Source organism: Trypanosoma equiperdum (genome assembly GCF_001457755.1).
Source record: "Trypanosoma equiperdum strain OVI genome assembly, contig: ctg_440, whole genome shotgun sequence".
In the NCBI taxonomy this organism is placed as follows: Eukaryota; Euglenozoa; class Kinetoplastea; order Trypanosomatida; family Trypanosomatidae; genus Trypanosoma; species Trypanosoma equiperdum.
The window spans coordinates 1-20728 of NW_027124355.1; the positions used below are offsets into that span (position 1 = coordinate 1).

Here is a 20728-nt window from a genome sequence, read left to right on the forward strand (position 1 = left end):
ATGCGGTTGCCACGCGTGGCGTAATGCATGCGACGGCGGTATTGCACACGGGGGCAAGACATCTTCGCTGATGCTTGTGGGTCCTTCCTTTTCCTTCTCGCTTCTGTAAAGTAACAAGGCAGAAAAAAGGCAACAATATGTGCAATTAAAGATGTGTATGCAATGGAGGTGTGGTCTTTTTTTAAAAAAAAAGGGTGCAGAGAATGTGTATATCTGTTAGTGGAAGTAACAGCACTACTGCGGGGCCGCCCGGATGCAACTAACGCTGCAGGATGGTGTACTTTCACAATTGAACAATGGGAGTATAACTTAATCGCCGTTTCTTTACGCACTTCCCGCCTTTATCTCCACAGACACTATTACCCCCCTGCCCTGAAGGTCCCCAGTAACTTTCAATCTTTGATACTGACAGGCAACCCGTCGCCTTAATTGGAAACTCTTCCACTACCCACGCCTCTTTTCCCACGCTTGCTGCCACGCGAGCCGCAGCAGTAGCTGACAGTTGGGATAACGGTCCAAAATACACCAAACAATTTCCGTGGTCTTTTAGATCGCGGTAGCCGATGAAGGCCGCACCAAACTGGCTCCCGTGCCGGAGAAAGAGACCCATTTTATCTGTTAAATGTCTGTAAACACGGCAGGAAAACTCATGTCGCATACGTAGAGAGGCCCAATATTGCCTGTCCTCTGCTGTGATGAATTCGATAGAAACGAACTCACTCAGGTACTCCAACTCCTCGACGCCTAGGTGAGGACCAGAATAGTCCTTTTTGTACATCTGCGGAAACTTTGACAAGACCGACGAGTCCTCACATACGAACAGCGGACCATTGACACCAACTACGCGAACAATTGGATTGGGGCGGTGCTCTCCAACTCCCTCTCCTCTACCACTACCAGAAGCCATCAAGGTGGGCCTCCAACAACAAACACCACGGTGGGGGGGAGATATAAATAAAAATAAGAAGGAGGTGGACGGGCTGGGTGAAAAGAGGAAAAGTGGAAACACCGTCCTTTTTCAGCGAAACATCGTTTTTCATGCGACAGACCCCCCTCTTCCCCCCCCCCACACACACACCTCTTCAAGAAAAAAGAAGAGCGGGGCAGAACAGATCCGATGATGAAATAAAGCACGACCCTCGTAGACTTCGTGCCCACTTTGTGCAACCGCACCACCAAAAGGAGCACAGAGTTCCTACACGCTAAGATAAATCTAACTGCGGACGTGAGAAGATCTCATGCCCATGCGGCACGGTGACTAAACCATGATGGGGTTCGTCCGACCCGTGCTCTGAGGGCGCCTGGGATTCCACCGACCTTCGAAAATGGGCCGATATTTTACTTTCGATAAGTCGAATACAACTCCATCTTTGTTCGTTACAAACCGCTCCTGGTCATACTCCACAGGATCGCTCTCTGGTTTTCCCTCGCGCCGCTCCTGCATCATGACACGCCAACGCTCATATGTATTACGGTCCATCCCGATGATGCGTCCAGTCTTAGGATCCTCCACCACCACCTCGTCGTCATTACGCTCGTGTGGAAACTTCGTGATTGGAATCGATGCGGAGTCCCACGGGGCGATATCCGGCGTTGGTGACTCACGTTTGTCCGACTTTTCACCGCGGAGCGCTTGCTGAAGGCGGCGCTCTGTCGGATCACCTGTTGGTTTGCCCTGAATCTCACGCATAGTAGTATTTTCAATATAGTCATGCAAATGTTCCTTAGGATACCAATGGTAATACGACGGTAGCGTCTCCCACTGCACATCCTCGCCAGGTTCAATCAACGGTCGTAGCTTGGTTCCGCTCGTTCCCGGTCGCACCAACCGGCCATCACTGAGCTGGTGGTACTTTGGACCGAACCCAGTTCCCTGCATATGGCGGTACTTTTCTGCTACCTTGTTCGGTTTAAACAAGGCCGACGAGAACTGCTTAATGGGAGGAATGCCCAGCTGCGTGTCAGAAAGGGAAAACATATCGTTTTCGATAAAATCACCAAAACACTCTGTGCCATAACCGTTCGTCGGAATTGGGTTGATGACGGCCAGTGCAGCACGACGCGAAACAGACAGCTGCACGCCGAAGTGGCCACACGCCTGCGGGGTAGTGAGGCAGTGAATAATAGATCCCCGCTTCTGGAATGCTATGCGCAGCTCCTCATCAATAAAATGAAGATTTCGACCCGTCCCAAGAAATATGACGTCAGGCACCGGGTACAAGTGAAGCAAAAGCGCCAGTGTACGTTCATTAACCTCTTCGAAGCTGCTTACATTCCAGTGGTAGTACGACTTATCAGTAACAATGCAAGAACCGATTACCTCCTTGTCATTTACAAATATGCTATCCGGTGTATATGCCGTGATGCGCATCCTCGAAAGGCCCCGGGGCTCCTCGATACGAGCAGAAAATGGGTTAGCATGAAACTGGGTGGCCATCTTCTCCTCATTGTAAAACCGCTCCTGGCCCTCCCGTGTCTGTAACGAGAGGCCGCTCGCCGTCTTTCCGGACTCACGCTGCCTCTTCAACCACTGAGCGAGCGCAGCACTGTCCTGAGGACGATAACCGGGGGTTATCTTAAAAGGGTCATAAGTTGGGTCAGTTGGGTGAGGCCGGCGGCGCTTCCGCGTCTCCTCCATTTTTATCTCCGCCCGCTTTGTCTCCGCAACGAACTTACGGTATTCTGCTTCGTTCTCCACCTGCAATTGGCGCCGCATCAAGATCAACTCCTCGTCTGATTCATAATCGCTAGGCTTAGGAGGCTTCACATGTTTATTGGCGGTCCCCACATCCATATACGTCTCACGTGTCCCTGTCCCATAAAAAAGCTGACCGTCGCTAGTGGTTGGTAGCTTCTGCTCCTCCACAAGTCGTCCGGTGGTCAGCCGCTGCCCTTCCAGCCATTTCTTGTCACGCTCCGCCATGTAATCCTCAACCAACTGACCGGGGCGTATCCCTACACGGACACCACCCTCCTGCTGCAAATACGTCTTCTTGTAAGTCTCCTCATTCATTGGGACCTCTGTCAATGGATCATCACGAGGATCTGGAACGTAACGGCGCACGAACCGCTGCACGGTGCGCCGTGCCCTCGTCTTCCAATCAATGTTGGAGTACCCACCACCTCTCTGAACCAAAGAGCAGCGCATATATAAGTGGTGCTGCTGTTTCACTGGGAGACACTGCACCGCTCTTTGCTAAAGATTGTGTGGCAGCTTCTCGCCTGCGTATTCGTGTGTACGCGCGGACACCTCCTTCTCCTTCACTCACACGGCCGTCACTCCTACTTCGGAAACCCCCCACCACCCACTCTTACAACCGCAGAGAAGGATGAGACCATGGAGAATAAGGTGTGCAAATTGGGAGCAAGGAGATTAAATTTAACCACGTACAAAGTGAAAAAAAAAAGAAGGGGTACCTGGAATAAATAGCCACGGACTGGGGGGATTTGTTGAAGACAAGATAACGGAGCCGCTAAAAACAGAGTTTTAGAAGAAGCAGTTAAAACAATATTATTTCTGGACTTCCATTTGGTACCCAGATGTGAAAAAGAAAGGAACCGACGTGGTGATTCCTTTTACCTGTACGCTCTGCACATCACTACAGATGTGTATTTTTGTTGTTGGTTTTCGCTGAAACCTCGTGTTGCCTCCACTCCCTGTCTTCACCTTACCAGCTGGTTATATCGCCACCGCTTCCTCTACGTGGGCCGCAACCTCCCCGGAAAAAAGAGCGGAAGGAGGACACGACCGTGTCGGTTCGTTCGGGAGAATCAAAAATCGTCGAGGAAGCGGCTCCGAAGCCGGAACGACCGCGACCAGCTCCTCATGCTCCTCGTCGATAGCAAAGAGCAGTAGCAATCCAGCTATGGGGGCTAAGGGTACCTCCTCAATCACCTCAGCATGTGAAACCGCGCATATACAGCCTATAATAGTTGCTGAAGGTGTTACCTTGCTGCAGGTTACTCCGCTCTCGGACCTTACATACCGTACAAGCTGCACTTGCGCAAGGGGAAGTACAATTTTTGCGCAAGCAAGTGGACACTGGGGATTTCCTGAAAAGTACCCGCAGAGGCGTTGCTCCCGCACTGAACTGTTGCACCGCTGAGACACAGGCGCCACGTAGGAAACATCACATTCAGGAAGCACACGTTGTATGTCCTCTTGCAGAACATTGGAACACAGGTCCGATTCACCCTGCGTACTAACCATGACAACATGCGTAGGCCGCAGTAATTCAACAAGTCTGCGAAAATATACACCCTCCATCACCCCCTCCTGTGGAGAGGGCGCGTCTATTACAACGTGGGCCCGCTCAGTGTTGGCCGCACCTATTAGCGCATCGGTGCACTCGTTCAGTTGCTCCACAAAAGAAAGAAACGAAGCAACACTTTCATTGCCAGGAGGGGCTGTTTCACCAACAAAAAGTGAAAATGGCAACAACGTTGGGGAGGCGGAAGTGTCGGGCCACAGTATGTGCTCTACAAGCACAGTTGAAATGCACCCAGGCGCATAGATGGAGTTGGACTCGGCGTTAAGGTCCATCAAGAATACGGACGTGGACGCTGCCCCCAGTTCCACTGCAGAAGCATCCTCGCGGAGTATGTTGCAAATTGTGTGCGCTGTTAAAGTTTTACCACTAGCACGACGTCCAATGACGAGCACCTTACTTCGAGTCACAGTAGCAAGGGCACCACGACACAACTGCCCAACGGATGCCATGCCCGTAGCAGCCTTTGAAACCTCGAACTGCTTGGTTGACGTAGCGAGTACGCAACCACCTTCTAAGGTGTACATCACAAGCGAGTACCGATCCGTTAAAAGACGAAAGGTAGGGGGTTCTTTAGCCTTGAGGAGCACACCGGCAACTTCAACTACTCCAGACAGCAGTTGCAACCCCACAACGCAGCTCCCAGAGAGAGTGCATTCCTCACCTGCACTTATCGTGATCTTTCGTTGGTACGGTGAGCTCATATCGCACTAACTAAGCTTCTATTCACTACTCTCACCGCCGCAACCGCGTGTAGTTATCGCGTCACCGCTAGTTACGGTGTCCCTACAACTCTGGCCGCGTCGCCTCACAACGTACAGCAACGCGATGTGTGACTCCGCGCCAAGTTCTCCGCTAGCTACATAAAAAAAAAACAAATAGGTGAACAGAAATAACGCCAAATGACATGGATAATAAAAAGTCAGTGGATGTGCAGCGCCTAAAGGGGAACTTCAGCCCCTCCCCCTTCGTCATTCAACTCTTCCCTCTTAGAGAAGGAAAGAAATAATTCGCGAGCAACGATAGGCACGCTGCAGAACGAACCCGTGGCAGCGCAGTCGCGGCCAGGAGCCGCAGTGAAAGAAACAGGGGCCCTCAACAAACTACCAAGTTGCTTACATAAACCCAATCTGCACATCCGCAGATTAAGAAGAGAGGCTGAGCAACTTGCATGTATCTCAGTGTAAAGGTCTGTGCACCCCAAGAGTGCCAAGCGGGTTTCCGCCAAGTAATCGGCGCAGTTACCTACAATTTTTAAAAAAAGTTAAGAGGGGAAAAGGAGTTCAGACACATATACAGCCAAATAAACGACTATTCACATAACCGCATCCCCCTCCTGCTACACAACCGCTGCACAAGTACACACACTGGCACCATCCCTCATATCTCTTCCCAATCAACTTTAACAACCCCACCCAGTACGGCTGTAGAACTGCCGTAACTCTTTCCTTGCTCCTTAGCTTGGCCTCTTATGGTCCATATCCTTTTTTGTGAAAGCAACTTTAAAAGCGCACAAAACACCATTTTCTTGGCTCTTAAACTTGACCTGTTCAAGCGGGATACCTTTGTTGTTTGGTTGCTTCACCTTTCCCACGCGTACATTGCCCTCCAAGGACAGCAACAGTAAAAGGGTTCCGACCAATGACGTCAACGTGCTCTTTCATAGGCAGACCCAAACTGGGGCAGAGAATATAAAATACAAACTTATTTCTTTTTTTTTTAAAAGCACGGAAAGGCAAGCGCTCAAACTCCTGGTGTCCCTCTACTCCCACCTCCCCCTCCCCAAACGCACCTCCATGCCGCGCCCTCTCCATATTTTCAACTCTTCCATTTCACATCAATCGCTTCTGGCCGTTCCTTCTTATTTGCTTGACTGTCCGGTGATCCCTTCATTTATCTATAAAACCTCACGTATCCTCATTCACACACACACATGCACGTACATACATGCGCAATTTTTTGTTGGTGTAATTATAAAAATGCGATCGCGGCAGTGAATACAGGCATCGGCGCAAAAAAAAAAAAGAGGGTGGTACTTAAAAAAAAGGTGCCTGCAGTCCCATGGCAAATATCCGACAGCACAAAAGTAAATTGATATATTTACACGCATAAATAGGCAGATATATATATATATATATATTTTTTAAAAACACTGTGCGCCGGTATTGCAGTTACTAAAAAGAAGTTCTGAAATCGTCATCCACCTTCCTTTTCCCTGTTACCACTTGCACTACCATTCCCTCGTTACCATCCGGCATATTTCGACTCTTGGAAAATATGGATATAAAAAACTCTTCTAGCTCAATTGCAGTGGCCACAACAAATATACGCCACGTTGCCTAAGTGCAGGCACCATTCAAAGACAAGAAAGGAAAAAGGGGTTGGCCGAAAACATGTGAAGGGGAAGTACCGCACCTTCGCGCGTCGTTAGCATAGGTAAATATGGTAAAGAAAAAAGGTAGAAATCAGCAGCACGGAAGAAAAAAAAAGTTGAACTACACCATACAAGCACGCAAACATTCCACTGACTTCTTTACCTACTGGCAACCGGAAAAAAAAAAAGTAGGTCGTCAATAGGAACATCCCTCTCCATGGGAAGTTGCCCCCTCCCCCTTTGCGCTTCTCGATTCCCCCACAGGTGGCACAAACGGACTACAGAGTGGGCTCCCCTCCTCATCACACTCACTTCTTTTGTTCCCTACATATAAATAAACAAATATATATGTATATGTCCTGGGGGCACTGGTTTGGGCAGAGCTAAACAAGAGCCCTCCCACCTCAGGGGATTACTGTTTCTTGAAAAGTAACTCCACAAAGCCACCCATTCCAATAGTCTCTTCAGAGACATAGGAAGAGGGCGAAATGAGCGGGAAGCAATTCAACACAACATATTCAAAAACAATAGTAATAAATGAAAAGGGGTGAAAAAAAAGGAGAAAGTACTAACGGAGATTGCTACTGCTTTTATGATAATCGAACGGAAAAAGGTACATCGAGCGTGGGAAACCGTGAAATAGCTACAGCACTGAACGGTGGTGGTATCCTGAGAACTATCTGAACGCACCTGCCAAACGACAAGTAGCAAACCAAAATGGGGCCGTCCCGTATTTGATGAACGTATCAGTGGGGAAATAAAGGACACATAATTCCAAACACCCGAGGGTAACGCATGACGGAAGTAGGGTTACGTACCCCTATCCCGACCATGCCTCGTCTAACCCCTCACCTTCCCACTTAAATACGCTCGCTTTCTTTTCTTCTTTCACTAGGAACCACCTCTCCGACGTCCTCGACGGCACGGAGGCAACGTCGGCATACGCTCCCCACCTGTATCTCACTCTTCGCAAAACGGTTTCTCAGGGGTATAACACAATCAACTTTAATACCACACCAACACCCAGGGTCATCCCAAGCATGACGGGGGTTGTGGCAACAGCCCTGAAGGCCTGTCCTGCACCACCGTCATTACACACGTGCTGTTGCTAACAACCTCACCGTTTCCCCCTCCAGTCCGTCTCGTTCCCCTACCGAGTTCAAGAAGCATCTCCTCGGCCATATACTCAAGATCTGCGTGTGCAACACTTTTGAGAGTACGCTCGACAGATCCCCAATCACGATCCAACTCACAACCACCGAGGACAGCGATAACGTCCCCACGCTTAAGAGTTAATTCGTGCATCTGGGCCCGACCCTCCTCCCCTGCACAATGGAAGGCGAGCCGTTGCGCGCGGAACAGTGAGACGGCGCACTGACCAAGCAACTCCATCCTCGCAAGCGGGGGACGACCGGTACTCAAGGGGGTGAGGCGCACCGCGACTGAGGTACCCGGGCAGGTGCAAGCAAGGAGCGCTGGTGTGCAGACAAAAGAACAACCACGATGGGCAGCGTGCGTCATCTTGACTGCCCGGTCGGCGAAGTAAAGGCCATCAAGCACCGTCGTCACCGTGGTCCTAGCGATCGCCATCCTAGGCTGTCCCACCGCCCTGCGTGTGCCGAGGGAGCGCTCTCTAGAAGCGCACCAGTACTATGAGATAGTGGAAAGGCAAAAAAAAAAAAGGGAAAACAGTGCAAGAGCTAATCAACGACACCAAAAAAAGATCTTACACCGCAAACCCCAAGCCCGTAGACTCTTAGGGAGCAAACAATGGAACTACTTTGTGTGTGTAAGCACAGAAAGGGGGGAAGTCGAACGTAACAAACGGCACCCCTATTGCCCGTCACACGTTTTGGGCCTCTTTTACCTACAATACACCTTCGTGTACTCAATCCGTCCCGGGCCTTGATGTAATAGTTCCCCCTTTCCTTATAATCTTTCTTGAAATTAAGATTCTCCATCCATGCGTCCATCTATGAAACACTTTGTGAAGATGAGACAAAGCGCATCATCGCTGCCTCCGCATTTTGCAGCTGTTCCACATCACTTCGTCGCAACAATGCAATCTGGTGCTCATTCTCTAGCAGCTTGTGAATCCGTTCCAAAAGATAGGTCGCGTAAACACTGCGGCCCTCCCCCACCATATTTGTCACTGCTGCCGTGAGCGCTGTTATGACTCCACTCTTGGTTAAAACTGTGTCATCACATCGATCGTCGAGGCAGTGAAGAAACGTATCAAAAACAACAGCAGCTGGCACTCCACTGGACCGAAGAGTATCCACAATCGTTCCAGGATCCTCTCTATTGTGCACCAAGAAAGTGACAAAAGGCAACAATGGCAGCCCTGCAGCGTAACCACCATAGTACTCTCGCACTATACAACGCACCGCTTCAGAAGCACCTTGGCCCCCTTCGTGAACAAGGCTTGCCAGCAAGTCATGTAGCACTTGCACGGTGACTCTCTCGGGAGTCTCCGGGTGCATCTTCAGTATGTCCATCTGGACCTTGGCCCCACCGTTCCTCCTGTACACGCCAGCCAACTCAAACAGCCGACTTTCCACCACATAAAAATGGCGCAGCTCATCCACGTGGGATTGTGTTTCTTGCCTAGGCAATTTTGAAGAACTATTGTAGTTAAAACTTTGCCCTGTCCTCTCAATCACTTTCACTAATTCATCCTGCACTAACAGAAGTACGTAAGTCAAGCGATCGGAATCCGTCGGGCCATACTCGAGTGCCAGATTTATGCAGCGAAGCCTTGTGGAAAGTAGCACTCGCTGCTTGGACTTCGCAATATCGCCAAACCCGCGAGCGGCCACCTGAGGACAACGCAGCCGATCCTTCCAACACGAATAAAAAAGCGCCGGAAGTGTTTGCGGCTCCCCTAGGTCATCAATATACTCTTCTATTATCTCCGCAAAACACATCAAGCGATCATCTTCAAGCGCATGACCCACAATCCAGTGAACAACATCGCGAGAAAGAGCGGGGCTACGTGCAGCAGCCTGCATGACCAACCGAAGGCAGCGCTTCACCTGCTCCGGCGATCCGTCAGCTGTATTCTGCTCAAGCAAAGATAGAAGTTCACCTATGGAGCTTTTGTCGTGCCTCAACCAACAAAGAAGAAGTCTTATTGGTACCATATGATCGGGAAAGGCCACGTTCAATCTCTCCTCTACGTAGCTAACCATTTGCTCATCTCGAAGCGATACAATGTTGTCACACGCGTACGTGAGTGCCTCATCTGCATTCCCCTTCATGATAAGTGAATGAACACTTATTGCATGCTGGGCCTTCACAGGCAGTGCGTGTTTCATAGCTTCAAGCTGGGCCAGGGTATTTGCCCCATTGCATGCAAGCGCGGTGGTACAGAATTCACTTATTATTGCATCTGTGTCACAGCGCCACACGATATGTTCCAAACCCATTTGATTTCCGATTGATGAAGCCATGGACAGCGCCTCTTCACCACACGCGGTCAACAGCATACAATAAAGTTTACAGATGATGCACGCATCTCCCAAGCCCTTTAGGAGTGTATAAAGGAATAAAGCTTGAGTGTTAATAGCGGTGCGCGTGGTGAATGCCTGGGGAGAGCTCACCACAAAACCTTGCCACACCAAACCCATATGCTGCACTGGGTAATCAAGCCAGCCATTTAAACGTAATAGCGACTCTATCGACCCTCGCCATTCCTCCATAAGCTTCACTGCGCCCTCCAATCTGAGCGCCAAGTCCCACGAAAAGGGCGAAGTCCACAACCTCTCCGCTACCACAATCTGACGATGGACGAGATATAAGAGTCCCTCCGCTCCAGGGGCCACCCGCATATTGTTACTCTGAGGAAAAGGGTGCAAGAACTGTCCTAGCAGGGGAGCCAACGTCTCTGCTGGCACGCCAGCTAAGTTAGCTCCAACAAGGGCCTCCATTCCACGTCTTCCCCCCAGTTTTAGCAGCGAGGAAAAGATTTCATCGTGGGGGTTACCAAGTTTCAAGAGATTTGCTGTGACGAGTCCAATCGGTAGTGCACCAATGCGGCACTGAATTCCACTTCCTCCGTACACAACAAAAGACGTGCCGAACCTCACAGACTCACTGACGTAACCAATACCCGTGATTGGCCCGTCCAACTGAAAAGTTGACACTAGTTCCATCTCGTCATACACACCCTCGTATACGGCGCAGTTTGTAGTGATTAAGATTAGAAGATGAGTTAGTGCGTCATAAAGTAGAGTGGTGCCATTTGTGTCCCGACAGGCAAACCGGATATCTTCAACATGGAGACCCGAGGGTAGAGGACGGGAAGAAGCTAGACGGACATTAACACATGCAGTACCACCTCCAGCTGCAGGGGCTTCGTCGAGAAGCACAGGCTGCCGACCCCCATCGGCGGCAATCAGGACAGCGTGATGAGACGTCTCAAAGCTGGCAAGCACTGTGACTGTATTTCTCAGAACAGCCACAGAACCGGCCACCACAAACTCGCCTGTTAGAGTGCGCTTCCACACAGCCAGATCGGTATTCGACAATACAAAGAGGTTCCCCCGGTAAGGATCGTACGCACTATCTTGGTAACGTTTCGTGTCCCATAGAGAAATCACAGCATCGTAAATTCGTCGCGGGCGCTGGTTCAATGACAAAACCATTTCTGACACTTTATCACCTCTGAAAACTAAACGACAGCTTTCCACTTGCGCGTTGCCATAGCATAGTGTTAACTTGCCATTCTCAAACGAAACAATTTTTTCAACCGACCGTCCTGTTTCAATGAAAATATCGTCCAGTACTACAGGTGGTGATTCTTCTTGCAACAGAGCGGCGTGAATCCCGTTTGCAAGTCCGACAATAATAAGTGATCTCTTGTCCGCGCCGCATCGTTGGATGTACGCGTCTTGAATAAGACTACCCCACGGGGGGAAATAGAAGTGGTTATCTTGTCGAACAACTAGAAGTCTGTTACCGCTCGACACGAGGTGGGCGCCATTTCGGTAATGAACCTTGCAACGGCCCCCGCCGTTGAGTAAGTTAGAGGAGGGCCATGCATGCTCTGTTTCTACCTGCACATCAAAGAAGGGGGTCTTTGACACCGGACGGGAAAATGTTCGAAGAAGCGGCAGGACGCCATCCGCGGCGCATGTGTCAGACTTTGCTATGCATTGCAACAACGCCTCTTTCACATTTTCACTTCCCTCCATCAACCGTTCCATGCTAAATTCTAACCGATCCCCCGCACCAACTAAATAAAAAAAATGAGAAAAGATATGCAAGGTAATTAAACAACAAAAGGGAGATAAAGCAAACACATGCACACTTGCTCATACAAATAACGGTCAGAATAACAATAGTGACACAATAATTCATTTGTCTAACAGAAATATGCATAAAGGTATATATAACATCTGTTTTAACATAGGAAGGTTGCACCCATGCTACATAGTAGTGAAAAAGGCGCGAGTAACGAAAAATGAAACTCTCTGGGGACTCTCGTATCCAGTCGCACTTTCAACTCTACATGTATACCCTGTTCCTCTATAGCAAAAACAATCTTCGCTACCCAATTAATCGGTTGAAAACGCTTCCTTCTTCGGTATGGATCCACTATCTTCGACCATAACTCGTCTGAACTCCTCGTAACTTAGTCGACCATCTCCGTCTAAATCCGCTTCATTTATCATCTCGAACGCCTTTTCCGGAGTAAGGTAACAACCTAGTCGCTCCATCACGATTCTCAAGTCGGTTGTAGTTATGAAACCAGTGTTACCAAGATCGTAAAGTTCGAATGCCCGACGCAATTTGAGCTCTTTTTCCTCCGGGTCATTTAGTTTCGTAGCGACAAGGGTAAGAAACTCCGGGAAATCAATCACACCATTTGAGTCTAAGTCTGCTTCGTTCATCATCATCTGCAGTTTTTCCCGGGAAACTTTCTGTCCAATTGCCGCGAAAACATTAGAAAGATCATCAACAGTAATGTTGCCATCGCAATCTGTGTCGAAAACAGCGAATGCTTCCTTCAGTTCGGTGATTTGCTCTACCGTTAAGAGGTCCGCCATCACCACTACAAAAAAGAAAACGCAGCTCTTTCCCTTTATATATAGCTGCCACGGTTTGCCCTATTTGCATATTTAAAGATTTTTTTTTAAAGGCCAATTGGAATAAATAATCTTTTGCTCAAATTTCTCTCAAACTCCCACAGTGGTGCACAAAAAAGCAGAGAGTGACACTAAAATGAGAAACAGTGAGTCAAACACATCATAACAAAAAAACGACTATGTTATGCGTCAAATGCACGCATGCAAGTGCAAGCCGCACTGAAGGCCAAACCCTTACCTTAGTTATTGAAATACTAACATAAAACTCAAGAACGGTCATCACCATCGTCTTCATCTTCGAATCCATACAGCTCAGCTTCATCTCTTGCGAGTTTGTTGTGAACACGCGAGCGGAGCACAGGGTTCCACAGTTTGTCGTCCTCAATGCTGGACATCAGAGCACTACTGATGTCTTCTTCATGCAATGACATCTTCACGTCGGCTTCAAAAGGAGCCGGCAAATCGTGCGCGTGTACAGGAGTACCTCCTTGCATACCCGTCTGCAAATTCTTCACAGACCCATACGTTACCTCTCGTCGATCCATAATGTGAGCACCAAATACTAAATTATCATCTTCCCTTTGGAGGGCCTGAAGATCTTTCATTTGATGTGATCTTCGGTGTGCCCAAACACGCTCCTCGTGAGTCGTTTCCTCCCAGAAGTTATTATAGGGTTTTGGAATAAGACCTTCATCAATTTTGATACCGTATTTCTTAAGAATCCATTTCCCCTTCCGGTATCCATCCACAACCATCATGAAGCAATCCCACGTCTGGTTAACATAACGAGCCGCTCTAACTTCCTGGTAGAGCATGCGACGATAGTATTCTCTGGCGTCTGGTGGAAGATCCCAAAGCCGACGAAACGCCCAGTACACGAACCGCTTCGAGGGACTAACGGCTCCACGTTCGTACCACGACACACGATAGGGAGTTGAAGCAGTTGTGTTTTGAAGGCCTTTCGCGAGAGGTTCGTCGCATACCGCCCTTTCTCTGAGAGTACTACTTCGTGTGTTACAGTCGCTCGAAGCGCCACATTCATATGGCAGATCGTCCTCGCTTATTGGGTTGTCACAATTGGATGATGAATAAGGACGATGCACTTTGAAAACTGGCTCCATTTCCACTGGCTGTAGAGTAAACTCTCTGCCCATTGACGCTCTTCCGTCAGTAAACAAGCATTCATCTGAACCTGTTGAAACGTGGCGGTACGAGTTACAGCCTTTTGGGCACGTTACAGCCTGCCTCCCACATGACGAAAATAACTTTGAGTACGACAATATGTTTAACATTTCTGGCTACTCGTCCTGTTGACGAATTATTCACCTAACATACTGATAAACCACCAGAAGAGGGTGGTGAAACAAAACTATACAATGGCGAAAAAGAGGGAACTTGTCAGAGGAACTGTGGGTAAATGAAAATACGGCGGTATGCTGTGTGTCACTTCTTTTAAACCGTTTCTTGTATGAGCTGCTTCATAGCGGTAAGTGAAAAGATTCTACTACGAGCAAAAAAAAAAGATACAAATTTGAGTGCAGTGGTCAGAGAGTTGCTATTTTCAGACTCGTATGCTTAAAGAAAGAAAGGCCCTCCAAAAACATATACAGTCGCGCATCGACTATCGTACGATTATTCATTCCTTCCTTTTGGGCAACCAGGCGCTTCAACATCTTAGTGGGTGTAACGTCGCTTTCGACATTTTTCCCTAACTTTAGTGGGAGCAAAATGACATCGATGTCCTCCCCGTCGTCTAGCTGAGGTTGTGGTTTACAGTTGATTTTTGAATCTCCGTCCACACGTATTTTAACAAACTGGCAGCAAGAGTCCGATAAACCTGGTTCAAGACAAACAGCATCAGAGACATCAAAGACATCTTCCACACAGGCGGAATATCCTGTTTCTTCTTTAAGCTCCCTCAAGGCCGCCACTTTCGCATCTTCCCCGGGGTCAATTAACCCTGCGGGGAACTCGATGACAACAGCATCGAGGGGTGGGCGATATTGCGCAACAAGGATCAGAAAACTTTCATTGCCGCGAGAAAGAAAAGCACAGATTTCAGTGCTATCAACAGCCAGAGGTGCGGGCGTTCTCTGGTACCTATCCAACGGAACTTGTCTGGTGGTCCTCTGAACTAACTCCCATTTACTTGCAGAAATATCACCCACTTCTCGGGCTCCTTCTGGCGTTCCATTCTTCTCCGCAGTGTAAGTGATTTCACAAAGTCTCAGGTACTTCCGTTCCTGTAAAACATTCAACCCAACTCTGATATAGCGGTCCCTCATGCGTTATATGGCTCTATGTAACACGCATCTAAAGAGGAGAATACAAGTAAATAAGTTATTGAAAAATAAGGTGGAAAAAAGTTAAATCATGTAAACTCAGTATCAGAACGAAGATTCGGTACACAAAAAAGGACAAAAAATTGTCATGTAACCTATCGGTAGTAAAAGAACAAATTTTCGAGCACAGTATCTTTTGCAGAGCCCCCCCCCCACCATCCTCCTTCCCCAGGGGTTTTATGCAGCGACTGTTCGTTAAGCTTCTTCAACATCCCACATACTCAATGCTACATATTTAATCAATAAAGAAAACTTCGTCCTGCAAAAAAAAAAACGAATTACCTTCCCCAATCCTTGGGTGCCCAGTCATTATGCAGTACAAATCCTGCCTTTTGTGTATAACACCCCAGAAAGACACAACAGGACGCTGGATTTAAAAAAAAGGAAGATGTTTGCCTTGGTACCATGAAATGCAGCTACAAACACGAAAGAAGAATAATCGGTGCAGCGGTCTCAACTTACGTAACAGCAACAAAGGGTGACACCCAGAAAAGAAAATATGGGGAAATGGATATCTTTTTCTTATCAAATATCCATAATAAGTACTTATATTACAAATTATATATCTGACTTGAAGCAACGTGTCCCAGCACTAAACCCCTCCCTGCAAAACGCAGGGCAATAATAATTCACAATAAATGGGAGGGGTATGAAATATCCACGGGTTGATACTAACTCATAGGTAACGACGGTAACTATATTTATGTGAATCAAATGAAAACGATATATTACAAGAGTATATATATTTAATTATTTATCAAGTGACATCTCTGGCGAGGAAAGTACTCCACAAGGCAAGACAACAGAACCCTACAAGCACGTAACTACACGTAGAAGCAACTAAATGAAAGTCCACTACCAGTAAAAAGCAGCTAAATTGGTCCCTGACGCGGCAGTATATACAACCGTCTGAACACCTACCCCACCATCAAACACAAAGCACAGGCCAAAATGGATTATGCAAACACTACTACTTGGACGTACCACGTCAGCCTAATAAGACGGTAACTTACAAGAACAAACAAACGGCACCTCTATCATTAGGGAAGGGGGATTTAAAAAACGAAAGAAAAAACATTTCATCTACTTTTAAAAAGTTTCAACAAAAAAATATATAAAATGTCCAACCATACGGAAAAGTTGAGATGTCCCAAGCCTTTCACATCCAGCATCGGCAACAAGTCTAACAGCAAGTAAAAAAAGTACCCGAACACCTCCCCTATTGGACGACAACGACGACGGTGTACACCGCATGTCCGCAAGGGATGACAAAACAATTGAAAATAAAAAGCGAAACAAACTAAGCGAACCAGATGTCACCCCCGTATAAACTTACGTGTATATGTATAGTGATAGTAAGAGTCGGGCGAGAACAACCACCTGCAAAACACTTGGAGCTTTTCTAAATTATTCTTATCCCTCTGCATCCCTAACTTTTAAAAATGTAGAATCGCGAATCTCTAAGTGCAGGCCCAGTGGCATAATAATTAAGCCGTAAAACCGTTAGACCGGCCACTTGTAACGCGCACGCGCCAGCTATACTAAAACCAAAGCAAACTCCTTTTGCAAGCTTCCGCCATCAGAGAGGTCCTGTAGAAGAGATAAACATCTAAAGGGGTGATAACCCATGTCACCCTCAGGGTTCGTTAACGTGAGAACATCACGCAACGCCCCGCAGGTCAGTTGCGGTAGGGGTCTTGTAACGAACAAAAAACATTAAAAACACGAGGACAACCATCAGTGAAGAGTGCGAAATACGGAAGGGTACTGTTAACAAACATTAACCCCGCAGACGTGTCACGCATTGCCTTAATAGACACTTGATGCGCTACGCAAAGCTGCCGATGGGAGTTCACCGGAACTTTGAGACACCTGAACATAGCCGAGCTGCACAAAGGACAAAAAGGAATGCTCAAAAGCGTTTATTTGTGTTGACACAAAAGCCTATGCGGCAACCATCACGATAACTTTTTAAAAAAGATCAAGCAGTAATGCAACAGAAACGCCCAGTGGCGCCCCACGCCCCACGCCCCACGGGGAGGGGGTGACAGCCAACGCAACAGCACAAGCAGCACCGCTCAGCCACAGCCCCGCCGTGCGAACACCGAAGCCGCGACAACACCCACCAGGGGGGCGGCTCGCTCGCACCGCCGGTATCTTGAGCCCGCACCGGCGTCGAGGTAATTGGGACCGTCGGTAGGTGATGCCGCGCAAGCGACGCCACAGTTTTCTACTCGCCCGAGAGATATCGTTCAGGACAAGGGGCCATGGCTGCAACTTTTTCGCAGAGGCGGTGCCGGATTTCCCCACATTCACCTGGAACGCCGCATCCGAGGCCCCGCTACGATCGCGTGTTTTCAACGAGCGGAAGCGTGCCTCTCGAGATGAACGAAGAAATGAGGAACACTATCCTCCAACAGTAGTGTCTATTGTGTTCCCGAGATTACCAAACTCACGAAACCAAATCAGATTCGGACAAACGGCGCACCCTCCGCAAATCCCGCCGGGCTTCCTTTCCACAACACAAAGCAGGTGCCGGAAGGTGAATAAAAAAGAGGGAAAAGTGGTAATCGAACCTTCAGCATCAATGGTAAAGCCACTCCACCATAACAACGGGACCGCGACGTAAATAAATAATCTAGCAATTAACCTTTTAATCAGCTAGAACCCCTTTGAATAGGAACCCGTGGAAAGCCATACGCCCGGGGCGGGCGCAAGGATTTCGGATACTTCTGCATAGCAAACAGCAAAGGGGCGTAGCTGTCGCCGAGGGAGGGCACCGACGCCTTCCCCCCACCCCGTGGCCCTCGGCCGCACTGGACGCAAGTCCACCCCCTGTCCGAAGCCGCAATCGCCCTTTTCGCACGACGACTCGCATCAACATTGCGTTTCAGTGTGCATTTATCTTTCCCCTTCATTCCTCAGCACACCGCTTGAAGGGGATACCGCAGCTGGATTCATCGTGGGAGTTCCCCCGAGTCTTTCGAAAGGAGCTCCATTACCGGCGCCGAAATCTCATCCGTAGACATTTTCCCCACCCCGTAAATAGACCACTCTGTGCATGCGCCTTCACCATTCTTCACAGCTACACATGTGGTTGTACCCAACGATATCTCAGCATCAGCTGGTGCGAGCACTAGCTTCCCACCAGGCGGGTTTGCACACATGGCGAGAACGGTGAGGCCATTTGTGCACCGATGTGAAAACCACTCTTTGTTGCTGAGTTAGCACCCAAAGCGCGTTAGACTCTACTACAGAAGTAGAGTTGCTGTGGCATTATTCACTCTGCACCCCACACGGTGTACCACCAGCGTTTGGGACCATCGAAGCCTGGCAGAAAAAAAGTTAGCGGTCAACCTTACGTCGCCCGTCATGTTGCGTCAAAATCGTTAGCCAATGCTTATACTGTGCTCGACTGGAGAGGGCGTTTATATCTCCACGCGATTCGCTGAGCAGCGTGAGTGTTTGGGGGCCACACAACCAAGTTCGCTGACGAATATTCTGCATTGTCCATGACTATCTTCACCTTTCATTTGTCCATTTTTTTATACCTGATATACGGGGCGGGTTCCGGTGCATGGACTTACCGCGTGCAGTGCCAACCGTATTTTGCATGGTTTTCCCTTCTCTTCGGTCACCACTCTTTACTTAGCCACCCCCAATGCTTCAGGTGGCGGAGCTTTTCCCCTCATTTATCCTCCATCCCTTCCGCCCTTTCCTTTTCCCCTCGGCGTCAACCACCGGATAAGTTGGTTCGCTTTCTGTGACTACCCCCTTTTCGCCTGATCTACAACTGCTTTTATTTTCGGATGCTCAGAAGGTGTGTCTCTCTCATGTTATCCGGCATCGAACCAGGGGGATGTTGTTTCTGGCATGGAGTTCTCGAAATTTTGGTTTCGTCGCGCCATCACCTCACTGTTAGATTGGCTGTTTTCTTGCTTCGTAGACTTTTGCTTTCCAAGTTCCCTTTGCTTTCGATTGTTTTCGAGTAGATTTTGCACTTTCACCCTTCTGCGGTTACTTGCGTCACTGCTGGTGGGAAGTCTCCTTCCCCCTCCCTGCAACGGCGTTTTGCACAAAGCAGGCACAAGTCCGCAATATTTCTTTGCTGCTTTTGCTTCTGGCGGTGCTCGCCGCGCACCACCACTAGGGCGCTCAGCGGCCTTGGCGCATGCACAGCATTTACTAAGCTCTGAGCTCAAAACTCTTCCACCCTTAGCTTCGCTGCTTTTTCCTTCCATTTTCTTATGGCCATTTCTCCAAGCACTCCCTGCATCTTGCATATACGATCTAGTTTTCCCTTTCGCACGACAACATTTCCTCGCCTCATTTTGCAGGTTTGCCACCTCCCACATCCAAAGATGTGGCAACAGTCCATTCACACCCTTCAGAATTGCCTTTTCTCTGCTGCACCTCCAATAGCAAAGGGTGTGGCCTCACTCATTTTATCCCGCCATCGGAGGGAACGCTTAGATATTTTCTTTCGCCTATGGAAGTATTTTTGTTGGTGAGCTGTCCTGTCAAGTTTATTCCTTGCACGTGGTGTAGGGGGAACACGGCGATAGACCCTTTCAGCATCTGTGCCGATGCTTACTTCGGATTCGACTTAATGCCGATCACTTGTGAGACACAGTATCGAGATCCAGTTTGGCATATTGAATTCCTCGTAGAGGGTCGTTCTTGCCGCTGAGAACCACTTGAAACTCGGAAAGTTTCTCGGGTGTTCCCTGTACCGGCGGGTATGAAGTACGCCTCCAGGCAAAATTGCGCAATACACTCGCCCACATTGTCAGGAAGTGTGACTGGACCCAGTTCCGAACTCAGCGAGATTATGTACGCACCCACTGCTACTGCGCGTCTCCTCTAGTGGTACGTGTTCGGTGCCAATTTCGTGGCTGCCGCGGGTTATACCAAATACTTTCACGCAAACGTGTGTTTGTGGCATTTTTCTGGTGCTAGCCTAACCGATGCTCTTCCATACACTCCATTTTGTTGCGAGTCCTGTACTACACCTGCGCCATTCTTCAGCAGTGTCGTCACTCGCGAACCTTTAAAGGACTGTGCCGCTCTAATGTTCTTGTGCCAAGGAATCATTGTACATTGTGCCTCTTTATCCCGCATATGTGTTTTCCGCCAAATGAAGGACCTACCATTTTTTTTCACGGAGGCCTGTTTTTTACTCAAGTCCTTCCACTCGGGAGAGGACTCGAGTATTCCACCGTGATCCACGTAAAATGGGACCTGTGTTCTTTCCGGCATTCCCACTTGGTATCAACGGCGCTCTGAAGGTACTGAAAAAGGCACGCTTTCTCCTGAAGGGGAGGATGTAGATACTCCTAGCTGCCCCTGAGGCTGGAGGGTCTTGTTGACTTTCCTTTTCCAGAAACTGGCAACCACCCGACTTTTTTATTCACAGAAGATCAAGACACATACGGGTGCTTGACTTCCCCATCGACAGGGAGCGAGTTACCAAAACCAAAGAAAGATTTACACAAGAGCCGTTTTTTACACGTGGAACAGATTCGCATCAGCGGGGAGTATGGGGTACATTTGCACCTTTTTTTCTTTCGCGCGGGTAATGATCCGCGGCGATGCCTCACAGTACGGTATAAACTCACTTGATGTGCTTGTACGGCGCGCGAACCCCCCCCCCCC

At 48.6% G+C, this 20728-nt stretch overlaps 8 protein-coding genes across 8 annotated transcripts; all 8 read right to left on the reverse strand.

Annotated features, from left to right (window-relative positions):
• Positions 1-283: 283 nt before the first annotated feature.
• Positions 284-907, reverse strand: TEOVI_000184400 (tRNA intron endonuclease, catalytic C-terminal domain containing protein, putative; the record flags this gene model as incomplete). Its single annotated transcript, XM_067225013.1, has 1 exon — positions 284-907. One exon carries the CDS (start codon positions 905-907, stop codon positions 284-286), a length of 624 nt encoding a protein of 207 aa, XP_067081114.1.
• A 351-nt stretch (positions 908-1258) lies between these two features.
• Positions 1259-3148, reverse strand: TEOVI_000184500 (Protein of unknown function (DUF498/DUF598), putative; the record flags this gene model as incomplete). The annotated part of the gene is made up of 1 exon (XM_067225014.1): positions 1259-3148. One exon carries the CDS (start codon positions 3146-3148, stop codon positions 1259-1261), a length of 1890 nt encoding a protein of 629 aa, XP_067081115.1.
• A 531-nt stretch (positions 3149-3679) lies between these two features.
• On the reverse strand, positions 3680-4972 carry TEOVI_000184600 (uncharacterized protein; the record flags this gene model as incomplete). The annotated part of the gene is made up of 1 exon (XM_067225015.1): positions 3680-4972. One exon carries the CDS (start codon positions 4970-4972, stop codon positions 3680-3682), a length of 1293 nt encoding a protein of 430 aa, XP_067081116.1.
• Positions 4973-7671: 2699 nt separating this feature from the next.
• Positions 7672-8232, reverse strand: TEOVI_000184700 (uncharacterized protein; the record flags this gene model as incomplete). Its single annotated transcript, XM_067225016.1, has 1 exon — positions 7672-8232. One exon carries the CDS (start codon positions 8230-8232, stop codon positions 7672-7674), a length of 561 nt encoding a protein of 186 aa, XP_067081117.1.
• Positions 8233-8615: 383 nt separating this feature from the next.
• On the reverse strand, positions 8616-11849 carry TEOVI_000184800 (uncharacterized protein; the record flags this gene model as incomplete). Its single annotated transcript, XM_067225017.1, has 1 exon — positions 8616-11849. One exon carries the CDS (start codon positions 11847-11849, stop codon positions 8616-8618), a length of 3234 nt encoding a protein of 1077 aa, XP_067081118.1.
• Positions 11850-12200: 351 nt separating this feature from the next.
• TEOVI_000184900 (calmodulin, putative) lies at positions 12201-12692 on the reverse strand (the record flags this gene model as incomplete). The annotated part of the gene is made up of 1 exon (XM_067225018.1): positions 12201-12692. One exon carries the CDS (start codon positions 12690-12692, stop codon positions 12201-12203), a length of 492 nt encoding a protein of 163 aa, XP_067081119.1.
• Positions 12693-12997: 305 nt separating this feature from the next.
• TEOVI_000185000 (uncharacterized protein) lies at positions 12998-14023 on the reverse strand (the record flags this gene model as incomplete). Its single annotated transcript, XM_067225019.1, has 1 exon — positions 12998-14023. One exon carries the CDS (start codon positions 14021-14023, stop codon positions 12998-13000), a length of 1026 nt encoding a protein of 341 aa, XP_067081120.1.
• A 252-nt stretch (positions 14024-14275) lies between these two features.
• Positions 14276-15016, reverse strand: TEOVI_000185100 (NUDIX hydrolase 3, putative; the record flags this gene model as incomplete). Its single annotated transcript, XM_067225020.1, has 1 exon — positions 14276-15016. The coding sequence occupies one exon, from the start codon at positions 15014-15016 to the stop codon at positions 14276-14278; it is 741 nt and encodes a 246-aa protein (XP_067081121.1).
• Between the last annotated feature and the right edge of the window lie 5712 nt (positions 15017-20728).